Source organism: Desmodus rotundus, chromosome 1 (genome assembly GCF_022682495.2).
Source record: "Desmodus rotundus isolate HL8 chromosome 1, HLdesRot8A.1, whole genome shotgun sequence".
NCBI lineage: Eukaryota > Metazoa > Chordata > Mammalia > Chiroptera > Phyllostomidae > Desmodus > Desmodus rotundus.
In genome coordinates this window covers 162,946,164-162,969,978 of record NC_071387.1, presented here as the reverse complement: position 1 = coordinate 162,969,978, position 23,815 = coordinate 162,946,164, and the positions used below count along the sequence as shown (strand labels likewise).

At 41.4% G+C, this 23,815-nt stretch overlaps 2 protein-coding genes across 3 annotated transcripts in view; one reads left to right on the top strand and one right to left on the bottom strand.

The window, feature by feature from the left end:
* DMGDH (dimethylglycine dehydrogenase) overlaps positions 1-9,730 on the bottom strand; it is a 61,823-nt gene extending 52,093 nt beyond the window's left edge. For both annotated transcript variants that reach the window (XM_024563558.4, XM_045197907.3), the window contains exons 1-4: positions 9,598-9,730; positions 8,616-8,790; positions 2,158-2,256; positions 530-694 (exon numbers count right to left, since the gene is read on the bottom strand). In XM_024563558.4, coding sequence (XP_024419326.2) covers positions 530-694; positions 2,158-2,256; positions 8,616-8,790; positions 9,598-9,695 — 537 coding nt within the window. In that variant the 5' untranslated portion in view covers positions 9,696-9,730. The remainder of the gene's footprint in view (positions 1-529; positions 695-2,157; positions 2,257-8,615; positions 8,791-9,597) is intronic.
* A 1-nt stretch (position 9,731) lies between these two features.
* On the top strand, positions 9,732-21,117 carry BHMT2 (betaine--homocysteine S-methyltransferase 2). The gene is made up of 8 exons (XM_024563560.4): positions 9,732-9,885; positions 14,390-14,522; positions 15,381-15,472; positions 16,433-16,624; positions 18,275-18,422; positions 18,662-18,844; positions 19,107-19,335; positions 20,175-21,117. The coding sequence occupies exons 1-8, from the start codon at positions 9,853-9,855 to the stop codon at positions 20,254-20,256; spliced, it is 1,092 nt and encodes a 363-aa protein (XP_024419328.2). The 5' UTR covers positions 9,732-9,852; the 3' UTR covers positions 20,257-21,117.
* The last annotated feature ends 2,698 nt before the right edge of the window (positions 21,118-23,815 follow it).

Here is a 23,815-nt window from a genome sequence, read left to right as displayed (position 1 = left end):
CTCAAGTGGATTCTCTCAGTGAAATTTAGTTAAAACTAGATAAATACCTGGCATATATGCTTGTCAGGGAAGTATAGCTACTAGCCAGGTAATATTTGTGTAGTAAAATAGTATGGTACTTCCACATTTGATTTTGTAAAAATCATAGTCTTTTCATACATATATTTAATAACACAGTCTTTCTATACACATCTATCATACCAGGTTACTGTTTTCTTTGTATTTCTCAAACAGAAGGTTTATGATGGAACCTTGATCTGGGGGACACAGTAACAGAAAGGTATTGAAAATGTTTCCTCAGTTCTCATAGGTGGAAAACTAATAAGATTTGTTCATTATCTTTTCATATTTCATTTAACATACATAATAGGCCACCTTGCAATCTACCCAAACTCCAGCATTAATCATCTAATTTTGCCATTTAAAATGTGTGCACATAGTTTTTCCATTTTTAATTAACATTTAAAAAATAACTTTTCTAATCTTCATTCAAGTCAACAAATAGTAAAAATGCCCTTAAGACAAGTACCTTATTCATGTTGAGTAAAGGGAACATCTCTTGAATTTTTTCAGGTTCAATAATATACTGTTCCGTTGCATGCCAGCCAGTCCGAGTCATTTGATATTTAAATTCATCCACCCTTACAGGAGTTGTCGCAAGCCTGATACTACCTGGCTGATGGAATCCCACCACCTGTTAAAATAATGCCAATAAAACTCATAAATAAATCATTATTTGGCACTCAAACATGATTCTTCTCTAGCACAATGAAAATGCAGGTGTACAAGAGAAGAGATTTATTGTACTATGCAGTCAAAGAGATAACTATATAAACATATCTGCATCTTACAAAAAGACACTCACTCATCAGCTATTTACTAAGTGCCTGCTCTGTGTCAGGCACTGTGCTAAGTCGCAGAGATGCTGTTACGAACAAGAGAGGCAAAGACCTTCTTGAATGGAGCTTACAGTCTACAGGTGAAGGCAGACAGCTAATTGCACAATACAACAACATGAGACAGTGTTGATGTACAGAGTGAACAAAAATTATGTGGAAAAGAGAAAGACAAAGGATTTGAAGAGGGAATATGAAGAATCAGAATGTTGCAGTGATAAGACTAAGTGTGGATTGAAGTAAATATCCATTTGACATTTATCAAAGTCCTTCAGTTGGCCTAACACTCAGTTGAGCCCTGGGTTATAGAGATAAAAGATAATCTTTGCCCTCAGGCTGCTCATAGTCTGTAGGGAAGACCAACCAGTAAAGCAACAACCACTATGGAGAGATGTGTGTTATAAGAGGGATAAACACAAACATTCTCAGTACCAAGTGATATGTCCTCAGCTTGGCCTGACTGGTGGGTGAATAAAGTCAAAGCCAGCTTCTCAAAGGGGATGACCCTCAGAAAAAGTGGAGGGTGAATGTTGAAACTGGGGGAGGGGGTTGTTTCAGACAGAGCGCCCACCCAGCTCATTCCAGAACTATAAGTAATTAAGAAGAGTGGTAGCATCTGAGCATAACAAAGATCAGCAACAGAAAATGTGGGGAAGGCAGGCAGGGCTCAGCTGAGGGAGGCCCTGCTCCATTGTCCTTCATCCTGTAGGGGAGCCATTTGATGGTTTTTCTTGGGCAAGGGAAATGCCATGAAAAATTTAAATAGGTTTCAGTCTTAGCCTATGGATATTTTATGTCTGCCACTTTATTTTGAGAGTCCTAATAACTATGAGAAGTGATAAAAATAAGTGAGGGGTTTTTAGTGAAGAACTTTTCAAAACCATGTGACAATGTGCCACCCAATGTTGTCATATCCTTTGCAATCCAGTTACTGAAAGGCCCTAATTTCTTAGATTCTAGATATAGTAACTGACTAAAGACACTTTTGAAAGCTGCTGCTTTTTCTTCTTCCTTCACTAAATAAATCAGTAAGAGTGGGTAATCACATGTGTAATACACTTCAAGAAAGTAAACTGATTGTAGAGCAAACTTCAGAGGTTCTTACCTTAAACTCTCACCAGATTTCTCTACCACATTAAACATTTCACATACCCTTAACATCATTATACACAGCTCTACATGATGATATCAAAATTCTTCAGAGATCTTACGTAGTTCTAAGAAACTGACTAAAAGACAATTTTGAGTTCAACAGATTTACCTGTCCAGTTTCTTCTTCCAGTTTCTCATAAAGTTTGATGCTATCATAGTGTATTTTCTTCAAGTTTATTCCAGGATGAAAGTAGGTTGTTAAACCTGCCTTAAAAATGAGGAGGAAAGGAAATACCAGAAAAACATTAACCTTCTGAAAATGTTAATAGTTTAGCTGTTAATCTGGAATTTACTGCTGGCCAGAAAGGAGCAGCACCAGCCAGCCCCTGGGGGATGAGAACACATGAGCAGCAGGCTGAGCACACCAGGGCCTGAGGCTTGTAACACAGCAGTATGAACAGTCTGAATCATACAAGTAATGTCAGAGTCAGCCAATGAACTTATACAGTAAGTCCCTAGAAGTTAATAAAGGTTGTTTGAGACTAAGAAATGGGATGATTTGGTAGGAAGTTTAGGAACATACGGTACGAGGAAGAATGTGTGGGGATTGCATACAATGTGGACTCAAACCAGCAAATGGTGTGTTCCCTTAAGGAAAAGGCCTATACACTATCAAAGACTTTTCCTTGACCCAATCCCCACTGTCGCTTGAATGGAGCAGCCCTTTGGTCCCCTTTGAAATTTCTGAAATTCAGGAACCGGAAAATTCCTGGAAATTATAGCCTGGTGAATTAGTGAACAGACCGTTGTCATAGCTTTTCCTGTTTGATGAGCACATAGGTTGTACATGAAAAATATTTGCTGAATAAATACTGAATAATTACTCTCAGGAAGAAATATCTAAATATTAGCATGCCCAATGCCCTTTTATCAACTCAGCTGCAATGTAGTACCCAGACGAAGAATTCTAAGCAATTACATGAAGCAGGTTCTCTCAGTTTAGTGTCTGGGGCCCCAGATTGCAGTTTTGTATCTTGGAAAGTTCATTAGAACACAATCCGTTTAAAATAACATCTGTTAAGGAGTATTTATCAGGCTCTTCTATGGTAGTGGTGGGCATTTGGTTCTCCTGAACTCAAAAACACCCCACTTAAAAGTTCATCAAACATTCCTTATGGAACGATCTTCAGGCTTCTCTCAAGTGAAGCATTTAAACAGATGCACAGCTACTTTTTTGAGAAAAATTCTGGCCCAATTTATAAGTCCTCTCATAGCACAGCCCCATTACAATGGACCTAAAAGTTGGGCTTCTTAACTTTCAGTTAAATACTCTTCTCTCCTGTAAATGCTTGGTATCTGTTGTGCATATGAACTTTTCTAGTTCAATAATACAGAATCTCTGACCTTCAGGTATCTACTGGAGAAGTTAACTTTGTCTCCCATACAGCACCCATCATTTGAGAAAGCTGATATTCATGAGCACTGACCTAGAATTCCGGTCACCATTCACTCTTTGGGATACTCTAATTTTAACCTAGGTTAAGCCTGGCCTCCAGAAAGTTATATACTATCTACACTACATCAACTCTCTTCTTCCCCATCCCAGAAAGCTATTTTCATAGAAGGAATTAATGATCTGAAAGAGTCACATGGGTAACTTTTTATAAAACTGTTACTTAAAAAAATTTAGCCCAATATCTTTTGTTTAGGGAACAAATTCTTCTAGGAATTTCTGGTTGAGGAAAAGTTAGCTCTACCTTAGTGAAGTAGTGTACCTATTTCCACCAAAAAACTCATATCACTCTCGTTTCCTTGCTGCTGGGAAAAAGTAAGGTCAAAAGTAAGTCCTGAGCTTATTTTTTTTTGCCAGGCATAAAATTATATTATTTATTTTTTGCATTGTATATATTTTTACTAACTGATTTTTGTCTTCTAATCTGTGTTTAGAATTGCGGGTAAACCATATCTGTGTCTTTATTGTAAGTTATCTGAATGTAGTATCTTGCATGGCATTTATTGTTAACATGTGCTATTCTTATGGAATGGGATATAAGATGGGTAAAATGTTTTTCTGATCTGAGCTTCAGCAAGCTTATAGTAAATGGAAAGTTTGAAGAAGGAGAAAATATTGTTCTTATCCTTCAAGATTTTACGTTGTGGTTGAGATCATGAAACTTTTGTACATGAAACAATAAAATCAAAAGCATATGAGTAAGTGCCAGAACATAGAAAGGCATGAGAACTAAGGGAAGAGGAGGTGCTAGAAGAGTCACAGAAGTCTTTAGGGAAGACAGGAAAGAGGCCAACCTTTGATTTGAAGAAAGAAAATAATTATAGTTGGCAGAGAAGATAAAAGAGGGAAGATGAATCAGAGACACGAGAAGTCATTAGAAAATATAGCCCTTTAAATAAAGTTAAAATGTATGAATCTTTATTGATATAAATAAATAACTAATAAATAAGAAAGCTCTTTATGGTAGACTGACAATAATGAATTAATGAAAACTTGGGGGGAAATTGGGACAACTATAATTGAAAAAAATTACAAAATAATGAATTAATGAAAAGAATGATGAAGTTAGAAAACTTACCAATTGGGCTAGTGATGCTCTCCTTATCCATCTCTTTAATAACCTTTCCCCTCTTTCATGAGCCTCTGTAACCTCAAAAAGCCCATTGACTGACCTCAAGCCATATCCCAGTGGCTCCAAATCTTCTATCCATGCACTCACATCCAATTTGAAAAGTTTGGGCATTCCCTCTAAAATGTGCATTGCCTGATTGTCATATGATATATAAATATGTATCACTAAATTAACAGAGATCATAAAACACACAAAACAACTTGAAATGAATTAAATATTTTAAATAATTCCTTTGTTGTTTAGAAAAGGTTTGGAATATTAGGTTTATATATTGGCGAGGGCTATGTGATTAATACACTTTATTACTAAAACATGTATGTTGGCTTAACCTTGGTAAAACAGCAATTCGAAGGCCTGCATCTAGGTTTGTTTTATTTTGGGTCTGGCTTGAATGGCAGCGACAGCTGGAGAAGCTACCGGTACTGAGACTAAGTGGGAGGAGTGCACTCTCTGGGCTCTACTCTCTGCATCTTGATGCCACTTCCTCCATCCCAGACCCTGTTTACTTCAAGGTTTCCATTGAAGTTAGACTCTTAATGTCTCATCTTCTCTCGTTCAAGTTAAATGGAAGGCATTGCATTTTTATGTTTTAAATAAATGGGTACAAATCCCACTGAAACTCATTTGGAAAAATTTTAGGCGGGTTAAAAAATTTAACTTTCACATATATGAGTTTTTCTAGGTGATACATATCATTGTGGCCAGAAAAATCTAGTAATAATGCCAACTTTCCAAATTCTCTCTTCCCAACAGGACTGTTTTGCAAAAAAAGAGAAAGCAGTTATTTCTCACTTATTGTAACATCACCTTTAGCATTTATTTTTAAAATATGTATCTGCTGTGTAGAAATCACTGGCAGCCATATGCATTACTACAAAGGTCGCCAAATTTGGGACACTGTCATTCTGTAAAAGAAAAACTTCAAGTTTCACAACTTTTTAAATTATTATAATGAGATAACCAGCCAGTCCCCATGTAGGACAACATTCTCGAGGTCATTCCCTCTCCCTTTCCTCACCAATTACATTACTTAAAGCCCTGTTCCTATCAAATGAATCACAGTGGTGATTTCCTACAGCACATGCTCTGCAATACAGACTGAAGGGAAAAGAAGTGAGGACTCTCCCACTGTAGAGTTCCACCCTCTCCCTTACTCAATCCCTTGGAACTGTATCCAACGCATCACTCACATCAAAGTTGAGGGCCATTTGTAAAGACTAGTAAAGCTCAATTTTTTCCTTAAATTTTTACGTAAAAATAGATAGAAAGCTCTAATAGTCTTTCCTCCCTGCAAAATGATGCAAAATGGATCATCTTGCATCTTTAGTCCTCAGCCCTCCAAAACATCCACTTTCTTACCATCCCCAGGGGCACCCTGTCTTGGGGACCCCACGCTCCAGAACTGCTTCTCATCAATCCTTTCTCCTACCCTTCATCCCACAAGAAGTGCTCTGTGTTAGTAGTAGTGCCAGGTGCTGACAAAGCAGTCTCATTAAAACATAGCAAACCCTCAGGATTTGGGGATTCGTGATTCCATTTTGAAAACTCACATTGCAACCTGTGCCTTCCTCCCTGAGCACCGATTCCTACACTCCCAGGCATGCTGAACTTCAGCACATGTTCTACTTCAGTGAGACTGCCCTTATTTTTTGTATTCTGCCCCTTTAGCCGGCTCCCCAACCTTCCACATTCTCTTATCTGCTGCAAATATTTCTGTGTTAAAAATTCCTAATACACGGGATTTTTTCTCATTACTTCTCAGAGGTAGGCTCCCTTACCTTGCAGAAATTCATAGAATCAGCTTCCTGGGGGAACCCTCTTTTCTTTCCCTTCATTTCTCAGGGGTAAATAACCTGGCTTCTGATGCCTGACTCCACCTAGAGCTCCCACCGCATGGCTCTCATTTTGCAAACCATTGCATAATGCTTTCTTCACTAACCAGGAGAATGCCTTTTCCACTCACTCTGATATCTCTTTACTTAAGGGAGACTGTTTGGCACAGTTAACATTTAACACGAAACTGGCATGTTAAAAACTTTGTCCACTTTTCTTAAAAGAACTTAGGTTAAGGGTATGTTGCTTTAAAAAAATTTCTTGGGATTTATAAAGTAAAATTGCAGGGAATTCAGTAATCTATTCTAAAATGCAGGCCACATCAAATCAATCAAATATAAATGAGCAGATAAATAAGTAATTAAAATATTAAAGAGTATATCCTCCTTAACAACCCAAAAGTGTTAAAAGCCCTCCCTCTTAGGATACTTCCACTCACCTAAATTTCCTTCTGCCTACGTGCTCTTACCTGGACAGCCTCGGGCCCCTTGCTCACTCACTTCTGCCTTATCTCTGCTCTTTGAAGTAGCCTCCTGATGCTTCTATCTCTATTATTCTTTCCTTCATTCATCCCTTTACCCAGATTTCCTCTTCTTCATGGCACTGATTACCCTCAGACACGCTTTGTGTATTTTCTGTCTGCCCTACCAGAATGTGGCTTCGAAAGGGCAGGGACTTTGTTTGGTTCACTGCCGTGTCCTCACCTAAAACAGGGCTGGCCTGACACAATATAAGCTCTTTCAACAATGTGTTTGTTGAAAGAGTAACTGAATGTCCAGCTAGGAGAAGTTACAGGAGAGCTATAGGAGAAATGCAGGCTCTTTTCCATGATAGCAAAAAGCCTACACAGAAGGTCTAGTTCAGGGAGGGAAGAAGAGCCAGGAGTGTTGGTGGCCTCCTGGACCCCTCTCTCCAGACAGGAGGAAGCAAGCTGAGGGGGAACTGGTGAAACAAGAGGCAGATGTGCCTGTGAAGGTTCTGAAATGAGACTCAGGAGGACTAGGTGCCTGGGCCTCTCTCCCAGACTGGGGGGCAGAGGCGGGGAGGGGGTTGGAAGAAGAGGAAAGAGGGATGAGAAGATGGGCTTGCTGTGATTTTTTCTAGGCACCTCCATCCATCCACAAGGTCTGGCTTTGTGGCCAGTAGGACTCGGGGCCACCTGGGTTTAAATCTGAGCCGCACTCTCCTCCATACTCAACTAGAGGCAGGCAGCCAGCCCTTTTAGTGCTCAACCTCCACCCCATGGCTTGAGAGGTTCTGAATGTGAAAAGGGCCCTAAAAACAGGGTTTTCTCTGGTCTCAGCAGAAGAAAGTAAAGATGAAAAGGGAAGTTAATGACAGGAAGTTGAAATGACATTGCCTAATTCATCCTCCAAAAAAACTCTGTACCAATAGTCATAAAAACTCTCTCCCATCCTCAGCCAACTTCAGAAATAATTGGTTTGACGGCACGAAAGCAGTGTCAGTCTCCTCATTTCCCTGAGGAGCTTTCTGTGTTGGCCCAGCTATTGCAGGGCAATTATGCATACACCACCAAGTACGTGAGGCGGACTTGGCTGCGTGTTTTAACACAGAAGTGTGTCACATGTTCTCAGTCCTCATAGTTAAATCTTCATGTAGCCAAGCTGCTGTCTTACAACACAAAGTTAAAATCATAAATAAATAAATAAATAAATAGGACCACTAAAGTCAGGCAAGGGAAATATAGGTGAAGGTCTTGGCCATATTCAGGATCACCCAACCACTGTTCCTTGATACAAAGGGTACCACTTACTAAACACTTACTATGTGTTTAATAACTTTACACACAGTAACTCAATCTTCATCACAACCCTAGCAGGTAAGTACAATCACTGTTTTCATTTTATACACCAGGAAATAGAAATTTAAGTAACTTGCCCTAAGTCACATGGGTAGAAAATGGCAGAGCCAAGATGTGAATCCAGAAGCCATGTGTTCAAGATAAAGACATCATCAGTGTTGATCACTGCCTGGAAGTATGCCAACCAAAATAGAACTTCACTTCCTAACACTGTTGAAAGGGAACCCACTCTAAAGAGCTATCAGCGGGGTGTCGTGCATGGGAAGGAAACACATCGCACTAGTGCACAATTCAGTGTATATGACAGTTTTGAGGCGCTTTTCTTACTGCATGCCAGGTAGATCCAGCAGTGAGCTCCGATTTCTCCAGCAGGACCACATCTTTCATCCCCGCCTTAGCCAGGTGATAGGCCAGACTCACGCCAATGCAACCGCCTCCGATGATCACTGTCTCTGCTCTGTCTTTCCATCTTGTTTCTGCAGATGAGGTTGGGTTGTCCTTTCTGGAAGACAATTGTTTTTTTAATGGTAGCTCTACTAGGCTGTGATAGCTGTAGTTTTTTTTTTTAAAGGCATCTAAAGCTTAACTTAGGCAACCTGGTTGAGGGAGGAAGGAGTAAGCACTTGAGCCTCATTCCATATAATTCTGGTGCGTTGTAGATAACTAATGTAGCTAAAGGACTGAACAGATGACTTCTTTTTTCCAGAGAATCTAGAGAATAATTTTTCTCAGTGTATTTAAAGAACACACTTGCAATCATTTTATTCCACCCCAAACCATAATCATCAGGAAATTTAGTTTCATAAATCTTGGATCACCTCCCTCCACTATTTTCCGGGTGAAAGAGCCAGATGGAGTAAAACATTCTTCCTTACTTAACTTGTTCTCACCGTGCACATGCTTCTCTAATTACAATTATTGCTCAGTGATTTAACATATTTATTTTCAAGACTGTCTTCCCAGCTTGACTGTGAGCTTCTCCAAGACATAGTGTAAAAAGTGACGTGCAAGTAAGCCAAAGAACAACACACATACATACACCGGGGTTTGCAGACACACAGACCTGGGTCGGCACCAAAGTCACTGTAACAGGTGTCCGGGGAAGGGGGTTGGAGTTGGAGGGACTGTTTGCTGGGAACCCTTTGATACCGTATCACTTTTGTGCAAGGAAAAAAAACAACACGAAGAAATCCAAACGTCCATTTTCCAGAAGCCAAAGCACCCCGAACGTCCGCGTCTGCCTTAGCCCCTCGCTCCCACCCTTCATCCTCTGGCCTTCGGCCTTTGAGCGGGCTGGGTCCCCACTCACCCTTCCAGGCCGACGGAGCGCGGATGGCCGGGGCAGCCGGGCAGTGGTAAGCCCCGCAGCGGGAGGCCCTGCAGCCGCAGCGCACCCAGGCGAAGCATGGCGAAGCCCAGGACAGCATCGCGAAGCACAGGACACCGACACTAGCTCCGAGGCCGGCCTGCAGGCAGTGGCTGCGAGGGATCCTCCCCCGGGCGAGGGGCGGGCTCCTGGACAGGCGCGCTCCCTGCCACCAGGCTCCTGCAGAACTGCGGCAGCATGGCACGCGCCGGGCGCCCCGGAGCCCAGAAGGTGAGTCTCCCGAAGTCCGTGACTACTCAGTCAGCCCTCCCGGCCGCGGGTGTCCCAGCACCAGGAGTTCAAATCCCACGGAGCCCACAGCCCTGCTATGCGGTGAGGGTAAAGCTCCTGGACGGCTCTGAATTTCGGTTAACCGGATCGCGAGGCCAGGGTGACTACCGGCCTTGGAGTGAGGATAAGATAACAAACCTAGGTACCATTTATTGAGCCCTGACTCGGGGTCAGCACTGCGCAGAGTGCTTTACTCAAATGATCTCTTCATCTTCACAATTGTCCCCATTTCATGGTGGAAGAAACTGAGGCCCCAAGAATCAAGCGACTAGCTCAGAGCGGGGCAGGGATTTGAGCCTTCGGACCTGAGGCCGCACATTCTCTCCCCGAAGCCGGCCGGCACCCACAGCATTCCGGAGCTCCTGCGCCACAGCTCCTTTCCCCTGGGTTTGGGGAAGGGCCACGGTCTGGCTGTCCCAGTCGCCCGCTGGCCTGATACCGGTCCTGGCGCAAACAGTGCCAGACGTGCGGTGGAGAGGAGGATGCGTGGGGACCCCTCTGCCTCATCACTCCCCTCCCCCGCAGCCCCTTTCTCCAGGCTTTCTCTCAGCCCCATTCCCAGTCGGGTCGCCAGCTATTGGCTTTGTTCACCCATTTCTACGCCTTGTGTGTGTGCGGTGGGAAGAAGGGGTGACAAAATAAAATTAGGAAGGGCATGAATTTGGACGCGGGGACATGTCCAGGACCCCTCAAGGCAACCCACCTACACCCCGAAATTCATAAGAGATGGTGGGGAAGAAAGGGGCAAAATGGACATGAAAATGAGCACCACTGACGTATTTATACTAAAATGTTACGAACAATCCAGATACCCTGCAGTAGTGGGCTCCCTAAATAAAGTCAGGTTCATCCACTTAATAAAGCAGCCCATTAAGGAGCAAGGTAAGGAAGCAGGCAAAGTGTTCTGGCGATGTTAACTTACACAAGGAGATAAATCACAGACTGATCGCAACTACACATGTAAAAGTATATACACACCATAAGGAAGGACAAAATAATGGTAGTAGTTACACAATATGAGGAATATGGATTTTAAAAACTTAAAAACATTTTGAATATAGTTTTCTGATTATAAAAGTATAGTATGGGCAGAGAAGAACATGGGAATGGTAAAAGCATAAAGAAGCAAAAAACATCGCTAATTTCTTTCTCTAAACTTTCCCTAATACTATGTTCACTCACTTTTACAGTTCATTTTTTTAAGGTATTGAAAATATGCTTTCTCTGTTCAATTTCTTTCTAGCCTATACTCCTGCAGCACCAAGTTTATGGATGCTAATCCATGTTAATGAGTACCTGGGAATTCAAATTAAAATGTTAGAGGGAAGGAGCTGGTCTCACCTCTCTTCTCAGTTCACAGGTGCATTTTAAGAGTTCATTTAATTGCCACAAAGGACACTTCCAACTGCTTCTTTAATCTGAAAGAGCAGTCCCAGCGGCAATTTTCAGGCCGATTGGATCTCTGGCTGCCCTCCCCGCCCCCACCACCACAGGGCGAAGTTGGTGGACTCCATTGTGTATGAACAGAGGTGCCCTGAAGCCAGATCTTAAATCCAGAAGTCCAGACACTGATTTCTGCATAAAGGGGGATAACTTTCTCTCAGAGATCCCAGACAGGTCCACTGCCTAAGTAAGGGAGGGTGGGATGAAAATATAAATGTCCTGCCAGTTGGTCTCCAGCGTTCTTTATTTTACACAGCCCTGCCATCCTCCGGCTCTCTTTAGACCATACTGGTAGTCAGTGGAGGTGGTGAGTACAGCAGTAAGTAGGGGCTAAATGATGCTCTGAATTCAAATCGTAACTCATTTTGCTAATGGCTGTTTAGAAAACTGGTAAATTTAAGATGCTGGACAAACATCTAGATAACATAAAAATGTCTTACCTTTATTTGGTGTCATGAAGACACAGTCAAAATGTGAGCTATAATTTTCTTGAAAAAACCCTAGCTAATTTTCAGTTAAAGAGGTTTGTTTTTTTTTTTTTTTTTTTTTTTTTTTTTTTTTTGCCTCAGGACCAATCTGGTAGCATATGTGAGACATGTGACATTTTCAAAATAGGCTTGTCCATCTTCCACCTCTGCATAGTTAGTTTATTAAGGGCTTACTCTGTGTTACATGGTGTAGGAGGTGGTAGGGGTATGTCACAAGATATGTCACCTGAGCCTCAGACATCTTACAGCCAAACAGAGGAAACAGGTGAGTAAGCAGGTACTGCAGTACAGGTGATGGATGCAGAAACGGAGGGTGTTTGGACTCAAGCAGGACGCAAAGGAGGAGGTAATCGCAAATAAGAGTAGGTCAGGCGAGGCTTTGCACTGGCAGCAATGGAAGATAAAATAGGGGGCTGGAAGGAATTGGAGATCATTTCAATAATGCAGGGGCAGTGAGGATGCAGGGACATATGCTTGAGGTTTAAATAGACACACTCGGTTCGAATGTGGGACATGAGATACTAACTTATAACACCTAAATTGTATACTGATGTATACATCAGTGTATACACTGATGTCTAAAATTGTTTGATGTATACCAGTAAGTTTGATTTTTAACATAGTTAATTGCAGTGTGTTAGATTTTCAAGATGAGATTTTGTACAGGTGACTATACCTCTAATTCTCTGTTCTATATCCATCTGCAGCATCTATTTATTGCACTGTCTTGGAGTGATTTGTTGGCCCACTGGCCTTCCCCAAGGTACCCAGACTTTGAGCTTCTTAAGGGCATGGACCTTGTCTTATTCTAATGGTTGTCCCTCGTGCCTAGAACTGTGCCTGGCATGTGGGATGGTCTCACTGAAAGTTTAAAGCTGATGTCCTTATTTAGTTTTCAAAAGTACAAAACAAAAAGAGCGAATTGTATTTTAAGGAGGGAGTAGAGGGATAGATGAGGATCATGGTAAATATTAACATTTCTTCCACATTCAGCTCAGTCATCTTCAGATATGAAATATGGAAAAATAACCAGAGTGAGGAGCTCTCTGTCAAACAGTGTTTGTAGGTAACACAGCAGGGCTCCCTTCTGCTTCCCTCCACAGGAAAACGGAGACAGTGCGGCTCTGACAGCCTGGAACTTAGCCTCCAGGGCAGTCCCTTCCAATGCCCTTTCTGGGCTGCACACATGACTGACTAGGTGGGGCAGCTTGAGGCTTTCCTCCCCACTCCTGCATTGCTCTGACCAGTTGTAGGCAGGGCTGACATGTACTGTTCTTGCATTGTCGCTAAAATGTTGTATCTTCAACTAATGCAGTCGATATAAGAGGGATAGACACCATGGGCGTGCTTGCAGTTTGTCACAGGGTGGTCAGGGAAGGCCTCTCTGAAGAGAGGACACTTGACCAAAAGACCCGAAGGAGGTGAGAGGTGAGCCTCACAGGTGTCTGAGGGAGGCGTGTTTGAGACAAAGGAAACCAAAGCCTTGGATAACTGCTCCGGTTACAGACTTTTACTCGAGTTGTGAGTGGTCTGAATAGAAAGGTGGCAAAATAGAAAAAGGCTAGGGATTTAGAAGAGCTGAAGTCTGCTTTGTGACTTAGCTCTGCGATCTTGGGCAAGTCACGTGGCCTCTCTGAACCCCAGCTTCCTCATTTGTAAAATGCCCTGCCTAGCTCGCAGAGTCGTTGGGAGCACCAAATGATGGCGTGCCTATGAACATGCAGGAAAACATAGGGCATAATTATCAAATGTTGCATTCATTAGGATTGTGTTCAGTGATTTACACAAAAAGAGAGGTTTATTTTTCTCACCTAATAAGAATTCTAGCAGCCACGGTTGCTACAGCTACTCAAAGCTGTCCTCGAGACTCCAGACCGCCGTTACCACTCCCTTCCCCTCGTCTTAGCCTGTGGGTTTCAGCGGCCTGGCTGCAGGATGACTGCAGCGTCCCCGCGGCTCATGCTGACACTCCCGTCAGGAAGGGGACACGTGTGAAGATGGAAGGGAGTGGGCCTCTATATCGGGAAAGCAAAAACTCTCTGGAAATCTTCAGTGGACTTACACCTATGTCTCATTGGTCAGCACTGTGTGTCAAATGACCGTCCCCAGCAGCAAGGGACCCTGAGATTCTTTTCTAAGTTGGTAACACTGTCACCACCAAACACAATACATTAGCAAGGAAGAGGAGAGAAAATGCAAATTAGTTAGGCAACTAGCAACGTCTGCCACAAATGCGTTGAAAAACCCAAATGGCCACTATGGAATCACCCCTTCACTGTATTTGACTCAGACTAAATGTTATGACGAAAAATGGTCACAGCACTCGGGCCAAAACAAGTCCCTGGACTGTCTAAGAAACAATAGTATACTCAATCCCTCTGAAATACTATTAGATACTGGTGATTGTAACAGAACAGGAGCTGTAAGAACAACATACTGCTTTTCCAAAAATTAGAAACTGCTTTTTGGGAAAAAAAGAGGGGCCTTAGGTGATTTTTCTTTCTTTTTTTCAGGGTATTTTAGAGCGTCTGGATAGCGGGGAGGTTGTGGTTGGAGATGGCAGTTTTCTCATAACTCTGGAGAAGAGGGGCTATGTGAAGGCCGGGCTCTGGACTCCGGAGGCCGTGGTGGAACATCCAAATGCAGGTCAGTGCCAGCATCCCTGAGACTGTTCATCTGGGCGGCATTTTTAGTACACCTGACTGAGAGAAGATAAAAAAATAATAGCTCATGTTTCCTAAGGATTGTTTCACTTGTCAAAATTGCCAAGAGGTGGAGACAGTGACAGTATGTGGGCTGAACAAACAGAAGAAGATGATGTCTCTCTCTCTCCTCTGCCCACCGTGCACACACATTTGCATTATCGTATAGAGAGAGTACTGAAACACACATCTTAGTATTTGTTTCATGAATATTTACCCTGTGGATATTCAAGTGTTTCCTTAGCATAGTAAAACTGTTATTGCTTCAGATTCATCCTTCTAGCTAATTTGAATGTTGTAACAGTGTTTTTGGTAAGGATGATTAATGATATCTACCAGCTAACAAAGCATAGACAATAGACAGCCAGGTTCTGTTGCCAAAGGGGGAGGGGCAAAGAAAGAAATGCAGTTTTCCTCATTCTACTTTGAGGAATCTCCAGTGGCAACTATAAGTAGGCCAGCTAGATCCTTCATGACACGAGAAACTGAATAAGCCCTCCTAGACCCAGAAACCAAGAACAATTGGCCTAGCAACCTTAACCCCTGCATCAGACTTCACCAAGCTCTGGGGCCCATCAGCAGGATAATATGAGGCTATTTTACATAGCCCTGATTTGGTACTGACCCTACCATGTCCTGTCCTTGACTTTTACTAACCTTAATTTGCAAGTTTTTAAATAAGGACTAGGTTTGAAATTGTGTATGATTGAAAGAAATGTGTGTGGGTGAGCTGCTGCTGCTGAAAATAGTAGCTTCTGTCATTTTTAATCTTTTAATTTCAATGAAAAAAACTACTCTGTAGTTCGTCAGCTTCACATGGAGTTCTTGAGAGCGGGATCCAATGTCATGCAAACTTTCACTTTTTCTGCCAGTGAAGAAAATATGGACAGCAAGGTAAACAGTAATGCCAGCTGGCTGGGGCACAAGGTGGGGGGTAGGTGGGCAGGGACCATGTAATATAATAAAAATAACCTCTCAATGAAAAGCTATGGAATTGACCCAATGCGTTACTAGTCTTTATTACAAGTTCCATATAAAATATCTAAGTAATGAATTATTATGTAGACGTATATTCACTAAATTAATGAGCTTGTGGTCTCTTTATCTAGGGGAAGGGAGGGCACAGGACTGGGAAAGAATAGGTCTTTGGAAAGGCATCGCCATTTTTCTGTGCTATTTTTTTATAGAGGAAGAATAGTTTATAGATGTTCTTTTTACTTTCTCATTTCACATTCATCTTTTCTGACTTGTCCATCTGGAGACAAGGTGGTCCTAAGTACCACAGCACTGACCTAGGAATGAGGACAGTTGGGTCAGATGCCCAACTTTGCACCTGTTGGCTGTGTGACTTTGTGCAAGACACTTAACTGCAAGGAGCATTGGTTTTCTCTGCAAAACGGAGATAATTCTGCTTAACTGCCAAGGGTTGTTGAAAAAAGGTGAATATGGTGAAGGATGTGCAAGTATTGTGAGATATTCTGCAAAGGTCAAGTGTTAGCACTTATAAATGTTAATGCCCAACTAGCCAACAATTACTGAGTGTCTGTTATAGTGCGTTCCCTAATACTAGATACAAAGATCATACAAAAGCATAGACACTATTTTGAAGTGGCTCAAAGTCAAGTGTGGGAGGTAAACAAATACGCTAAAATCCAATGTGGTAAGTACAATAATGGAAACACAAACGCATTGGTAGTAGAAGAGATGGTACCCAACTCTGCTGGTCTTCTTGAATTACAATTAAAACCAGTGACTTCTACTTATTTTACTTGCTCATTTCCCCCTTTGTTATTGATTATATTTTACCTTTAAAACGCTAACCTCACCATCTTAATCCTTGCTCTCTAATCTCAGTGGGAAGATGTAAATGCTGCTGCCTGTGACCTCGCCAGAGAAGTGGCTGACAAGGGTGATGCCTTGGTAGCTGGGGGGATCTGCCAGACATCAATATATAAACACTGCAAGGATGAAGCAAGAGTTAAAAAACTTTTTCAACTACAGCTAAAGGTTTTTGCCAAGAAAAATGTGGACTTCTTGATTGCAGAGGTAAGCCTACTGTTATAGGGAGAGTGTTAAACCTAGTGACAAGTATAAATGAATAGGCCTCAACTTTCCTGAGGGTCTTGGGTTGCCTTATGACCTCATTTCTTCCATGAAGATGGTCAAAGGTTTATTTAAATGCACTATAGTCAACATGCTCTCACTTGTATGCTAGTGAGAGAAGCCAAAGGACAGACCCGGGAGAGGCCCAACTGTGGACTTCGGTTTTCTAAGGTCAGAGTAGTTATAGCAGCTGACTCTCAGGGGTCAACAGAGAAGACAGTGATTCAGGGAGTGTCCTCCCCAAAGGGAAGGGCAGGACTAGAAGGAGCTGTGTGTATGGACTGGAGGCCATGAGGGAGCAGAGCTTTGGGGGCAGGTGGCTGGCTGCTCAGTCTCCTCCAGGCCCCACTAATAATCCTCAGTACCAAGTAGTTCCCTTGCCCTCCTCCACCCTTGCTCACTCTTGCCTCTCTGTTTGCACTCAAACTATAACATGTGAGCAATATTTTACTCACATGAATTGGTCATTGACCAAACATGAAGGCCCAAAACATTCCCTTCCTCTGCCTCCAAAAACTAAGAGCCCTCATTCACTATTTTCCTTTACAATTACTAGAGTCAAGTCCTCAACCCAGGTCTTTATCTCAACAAGGACAATAGCCTACCAACTGCTATTTTCCCAATCACTCTATTGAACCTGTTGAAAACCTTGCTTCTCCAGCCTTCCCAAGGCTCAGGGCTGCCTACAGCTGACCCAGCTGGGAATAGTCCTTAGCAGAGCAGAGCACAGGCCCCACCCCAGACGTTCCCCGGAAGATGGGAACTCCAGTCTGCTTTTTAAGAACCTCTCTTTTGACTCCCCTTGTCATTCCTCACACACTGCTTCTGCAGAATCTGTTTCTAAGTCCAGAAGGAAGAAGCAGGAAGATTTCTGCTAGCTTTTCTTCACGTAAGATCAGCTTTTCAACTGTGGCCCTTCAGGGGGTTTCTGAGAAGCACCCCTGCAGATGTCATAAATTTACCAGACAAGGTGTCCTGTCTGCCATTTGCAAAGAAAGTCAGTAGCTGTCCCTCCCCACTCTGTGCTTCAAAGTTCTCATCTGGGAAAATAATATTTCTACTTTATAGAACACTTAAGAATATCTAAGTAGAAGTGAATATAAAAGCACTTGGAAGTGGTATAAAGCATAACAAACTATTCATTACCTCAGTTCCATAAAAGATGAGTCCCAAATTTATTAACTGTTGCTCCTTCAAAATTATGATTTTAAATACTCAATTACTTAAAAAACCTTTGTGTTTTTTAGATGATATATGAATGAAAATCTATATACAGAGTATGGCAAAAGTAGGTTTACAGTTGTAAGTATGTGAAACAAAGAGTTTATTATTGTATTACTATTTATTAATTACTGCATTATTTTCCATATGACCAATGGTAAGCCTATTTTTCCCCACCCTCTATTGCTAAAGGAATTAAAATACATGCTCAGAAAGGTATCCTTTAGTCAGTCTGATACAGACGCATGCCCTCAAGTTTTATTACATATTATATACTCAGTTACTTTCATAACTGTTTTGCTACATTTGTATTCTACCATTCAAAATCTGCTTTGTATTTAGACTAATAGAAAAAAATAAGATTTTTCTTAGTATTTTGAGCACGCTGAAGAAGCTGTGTGGGCTGTGGAAGTCTTAAAAGAATCCGGTAAACCTGTGGCAGCTACTATGTGCATAGGCCCAGAGGGAGACAAGCATGATGTAACGCCTGGAGAGTGTGCTGTTAAGCTGGTGAAAGCAGGTAATTTGGACTCATGGTATGATGTGCAGCTCAGTTGTTGTTTATGAAATTTAGCAACACTTGCTTAACATTGTCAGAGCAGTTCAGGGATGAAAGAATGAACTGGGATTCGCTTCCTCATCTGTAAAACTTGGGAGGTAGAGGTGGATAGCTGACCTCTAAGGCACTTTCTAACTATTATCAAATAAAATAAACAAGTCAAAAAATAAATTGTAAAAGGTCTTCATGTCTTTGCACAGGGGCTTCAGTTGTTGGCGTGAACTGCCGGTTTGGGCCCGAGAGCAGCTTGGAGACCGTGAAGCTCATGAAGGAAGGCCTCCGGGCCACAGGGTTGAGAGCGCACCTGATGGTGCAGCCCCTGGGGTTCCACACCCCGGACTGTGGCAAAGGAGGGTTTGTGGACCTCCCAGAATATCCCTTTGGTGAGCTCAGGCATGGATTAGACGTCCTGGTTATTTCTGAGTATGACAGCATAGAAACAGCTATAATGAACAACTATGGTACAGTCACACAGTTTGGGACTGCATAAGGCAAAAACATTACCTGTTAACCAAAAATGAGCCATCTGAAGAATGCACAATCTAAAATGTACAGTTTCTTTAACTGAAGAAATAAAGCTTATCAGAGCATCTATCATCTGAAAAGGGAGATGGTAGCAGAAATACCGTAACTGTTGTGTTACAGGCCTGGAGCCCAGAGTTGCCACCCGGTGGGATATTCAGAAATACGCCAGAGAGGCCTACAACCTGGGGGTCAGGTACATAGGTGGGTGCTGCGGATTCGAGCCCTACCACATCAGGGCGATTGCAGAGGAGCTGGCCCCAGAAAGGGGCTTTTTGCCACCAGCCTCAGAAAAGCATGGCAGCTGGGGAAGTGGTCTCAATATGCACACCAAACCTTGGATTAGAGCCAGGTAGGAATTTTTAAATTAATAACACTATTTTTCTCAAATCTCATTTTATTTATTATTATAAATACTATGCATGCATGTAATAATAAAAAAAATCAGAAAGTATAGAATCGTATAAAATGAAAAGTAAAAGTGGCTCCCCTCCTGACACCATTCCCAGAGAAAACAAACTCAAGTGAGAAGCAACTTATTTTCATTATTACTGTCTAGGGGACCTTAAAGTGCATTAGCCACTACAGATAAGACATTATTCTCCAGAGTAAAGTCAGCCATTCTTTGAACCCCGAACTCCCGAACATATGGATGTTTGCAGACAACTGCGATCGCACAGAAACCTGTGTGCACCCTGGTTTCTGACATTTTTATCATTTCCAGCATATTGATTTGTTCATTGTTCCATAAGTAAAGGGGGAAACTGTAAAAATACATGTAACACAAAGGTCTGCGACCAGGAGACTTTGTATTCTTCTTTCTTTGTCTAAAAACAAGGAACAAATATTGACAAAGCTATTTGTATTCTGTTTTTTAATTATTTTCTGAAGAATTATGCTTTGTCTCATTGCATTAAAAAAATCTTCATATACTTGTCATTACATTAAAATATTGCATAGACTAAAAAGAACCCTGCTGGAAATTCAGAATGAATTTAAGTCTATAAAACCCAAACCCATTGGGTTTTTTTTTTCTGACAGGTGATAGGAAATCTAACGGTTATCACTAAGGATAGAATTTGAGAAAACCCCCTGGCGTGAATGAATATGAACAGTTATTCTGCCTGTGTGTTGAAACTGAAATGAAATACAAACCTTTAAATTAATTAACTGTGTATTTTTAAAACACAGGGCTAGAAGAGAGTATTGGGAGAACCTGCTGCCGGCTTCAGGCAGACCGTTCTGTCCTTCGCTGTCAAAGCCAGACGCCTAAGGAATAATAGAACAGAAGGAAATCCCCCCAAGGCCCAGCTGGACCCCTTCCTCGCCTTTGCCCTGAGCCCACCCCGATGTTTCCTCCCACTAATGTGTGCAGCCCCTTTGGTTAAACACGATGTATGAGCATGGCAGTCCTGCTGTGGTTAAGCACCCAGCTGGATGCTGCAGGGGATATATGATGATGAGAAAGGCTTCTTGTTCTCAGTATTTGCTGTCCAGTAATACTGCACTACGTTGTTTTCACGGTTACCAAGAATGGCAAACTTGTCTTGGGATGAATTAAAGATTAAAAACTAACCAGAAGTCACTGAGCACCAAGCTAGTGAGGAATTCAGGTAACTAAGCCAGGTGCCTGAGGAAGATGGAGTGGCATTCTGAACTAACGCACTGAGCCTGCTTTCCTTCAGTGATTTGTGTAATGTCTCCAAAGGCATTTCCCAAAGAACAGAAGCAGAAAACATTTTTGCACAATGGGAAGATTTTGAAATAAGTGTATAACCTCCCAAAGTGATTAATTTCAAAGATGATTTTACTTAAAGGTGTTAGACTCTAGAACTTTTAATGTCTTTATAATCACAAATAACTAAATTTAGGGACAAGGACAATGAGATAACACCTTTATTTTTCCCTATAGCATTTACCATTGTGCTAGGCATAATAATAGATGCTCAAGGAAATACTTATTGTTTAAAATAAGGAAAAACAAACAGTTTTAGAATACCTTTTTAAAGTCAATTTTCAATTCTATCTTGGTCTAATATTTTCTTGATTTATCTTTATGTTATTTTCTATGTACCGATTTCTGTTTCAAATAATGTACCAATTTGTGACAGTTAATAAAAGTAAAAATAATTTATCTTTTATAGTGTTTGACTATTTAACATTTTATGGGTATTCTTTGAAATAATAATAACAAACATTTACTTATGTTCCAGGCTCTTGCTTTTCTTTCTCTCACTGTGAGAGTGGATGCTCACACAATAACAGCTTGCTTAGTAGATAAAGATTTTGTGAAAGGGCAAAGGGCAAGAGCTAAGAGGCTACATCGGGAAGGGGTGCCCCCCTTCTCGCTGAACCCCTTCCTTGTGTCTGCAGTAGTACAGACTAAAACCTTCATCCAGTGCCATACCATATAGTTCAGAAGTGGTATAACAAGTAGATATGAATTACATATGGTAGGAAATAAGGGAATGTTTTAAAATCTAGGTCCCTTGGCTCACAAAAAATGAAAATCATTGGAGGTCCATGTTAGCTAAGAGCCATTCATTTAGATTTTTACAGTCAAGTCATTCATCACCTTTTCAGATTGACAATTGTGATATACACCAAAAAATAATTAAAATATGTTCTCTAGAATTTGTTAGTCATGGGAGTGACGTGAATTGAAAGATGTGAGTAAGGAAATTAATAAGGAAAAATGAATTTGGAGAAGATATGCAGACTGAGAGTAACAAGAGAAGATGGGACTGACATGAAGATCAGCCTGAGCAATCACGTGGTGTGTAGCCACAAAGACTGTTCTAGAAGAGAATTTAACAACTTTGTTGTGTGCTGCGTTGCTTTAATAACTTGTTGTCCGAGCATTATTGATTAGAATAGTTATCCTAGACCTGTTCAACATGCTGGTTTCATTTGGGGTATAGTGAGTGCAGTGGCCAGAATAGAATGTTGATGAGATGGAAATTGATAAAACTTCGAGAGTCAAGCAGGTCAAGACTTTCCATAAAGGAAAGTCTTTAAGAGAAATATTTCCTACATTGAAAGGTCCCACAATTATATAGTGATTGGATCAAACTTCAGGTAATAATAAAAACATATTGGGGAAACGTATTTCAAACCATATAGTTCTAACTCCAACTTTTTTTAATGCATACTAAAGTGTTAAATTCTTACTTATAATTTGCTTTAAATATATTAGTCTATTAAAATGAGGGTTATTTTTAAAGACAAAATTTCCACAGGCTTTGATTTGGTTGGAAGAAATTAAGGAAAAGGTAATTGTTTATAAAAAGCGAAGAATGCTCAGTGAAACTAAGAACTGGTTTGGACTAGCTCTTTCCAGTCCCACAGCAGATGTTTACTGTACTAGGGAGTTATCAAGAAGAGTAAATGTCCCTCTGATAAACCCTGCTGTGCCCTGCACAGAATCAGCAGTGCCGACCAGTAAATAGCTGGCACGGAAACCAGGTCAGGGGTCGAGGAGATGTGCTGAAACCAGGATGTGAAGTTCAGCTGGAACAACAGTTCCTGCTTTGGGATCATCACAGCCATGATTTCTTACCCTGATGCAAAGCCACAGGCAAAGTTAGGCAACTCATTCTGGCTGTACGGTCAGCTGATTTGAAGATGAGCACATGTTCTGTTCAATCAGTAATGAACATTCTGAAAAGAGCTTCAGAAGGGTGCAATTTTGCCCATCAGAGTTATTTTATCAAAGTCTTGAGCCAAGTAGACAGAGCATGCTGACTGTGGCATTGCTGGCACTCTGGCAGTCACATTTCACTTCATTCAAAATCGTGAAATTGGAGAAGCCTCTTTCCATTCCATGATGACTACACGCCTTGAGGGCTCATACCAATTATATTCACTCCTTCATTCATTTGTTCACTCAATCACTCACTCATCCATTCATTATTCAAATAACCTTTATTTAGTGATTGACCTATGATAGTCCCTGTACCCCTCCTATGTGCTTCCACAGCACCCCAGATCTATCATGAATAAATACTATGTAGTTTTAATGCTCCCTTGATCATTCTTATTTGCTTACATTCCCCTGACTAGAGGGGGCAGAGAAAATATCTTAATTGTTGTATTCCCAATACCTGGCACAATATAGAACTCAAAAAAGGTGTTTTTGGAGAGGATGTGGAGAAAAGGGAACCCTCACACACTGTTGGTGGGAATGTATATTGGGGCAGCCACTATGGAGGTCCCCCCAAAATTAAGAATAGAACTACTATATGATCTAGCTGTACATACTTCTGGATACATGCACCTCTGTGTTCACTGCAATATTATTCATAATAGACAAGATAGGAAACAGCCAAGTGTCCATAGACAGATGAATGGATTTAGAAATTGTGATATGTATATATATGGAAAATGATTTAGTAAAAATAATTTGGAAATTCACAGAAACTCCAGGAGTGCCAGAGTCAGGCTGATATCAATGAACAGCCCTCAAATCAGTTCACATGTGAACCTGCTATTGGCGGTAGGCACGAGGACCCTCATTCATGCCTTGGCCACAACTTACGCCAGAATAGGGATTCCTACTTCATCACACTGCTTGCTTCTCAGTCAGACTCTCAAGTTCATGTTTCTGATTAATAGAGCCTAAATCACAGGCCCCCTACTGTCACTTTCACTGTCAGGAAAGTGAATTTTGGGGCTTCCCCCTTGGGAGGGCAGGACTCCAGAAACAGGAACTTATACCAGAACACAGAAAAATATTGAAAGGTTGGTAGGCAGCCAGACAACATGGTCACATTAACAAATAGAAATCAAATAATCAATTTACTACAATTACCCTTATGATGCTATCACATTAG

Coding starts and splice junctions, on each gene's coding strand:
- BHMT2 (XM_024563560.4), top strand. CDS start 9,853: ATGGCACGCGCCGGGCGCCCCGGAGCCCAGAAG. Junction 14,523..15,380: donor GGTGGAACATCCAAATGCAG/GTCAGTGCCAGC, acceptor ACTACTCTGTAG/TTCGTCAGCTTCACATGGAG. Junction 16,625..18,274: donor TGGACTTCTTGATTGCAGAG/GTAAGCCTACTG, acceptor GATTTTTCTTAG/TATTTTGAGCACGCTGAAGA.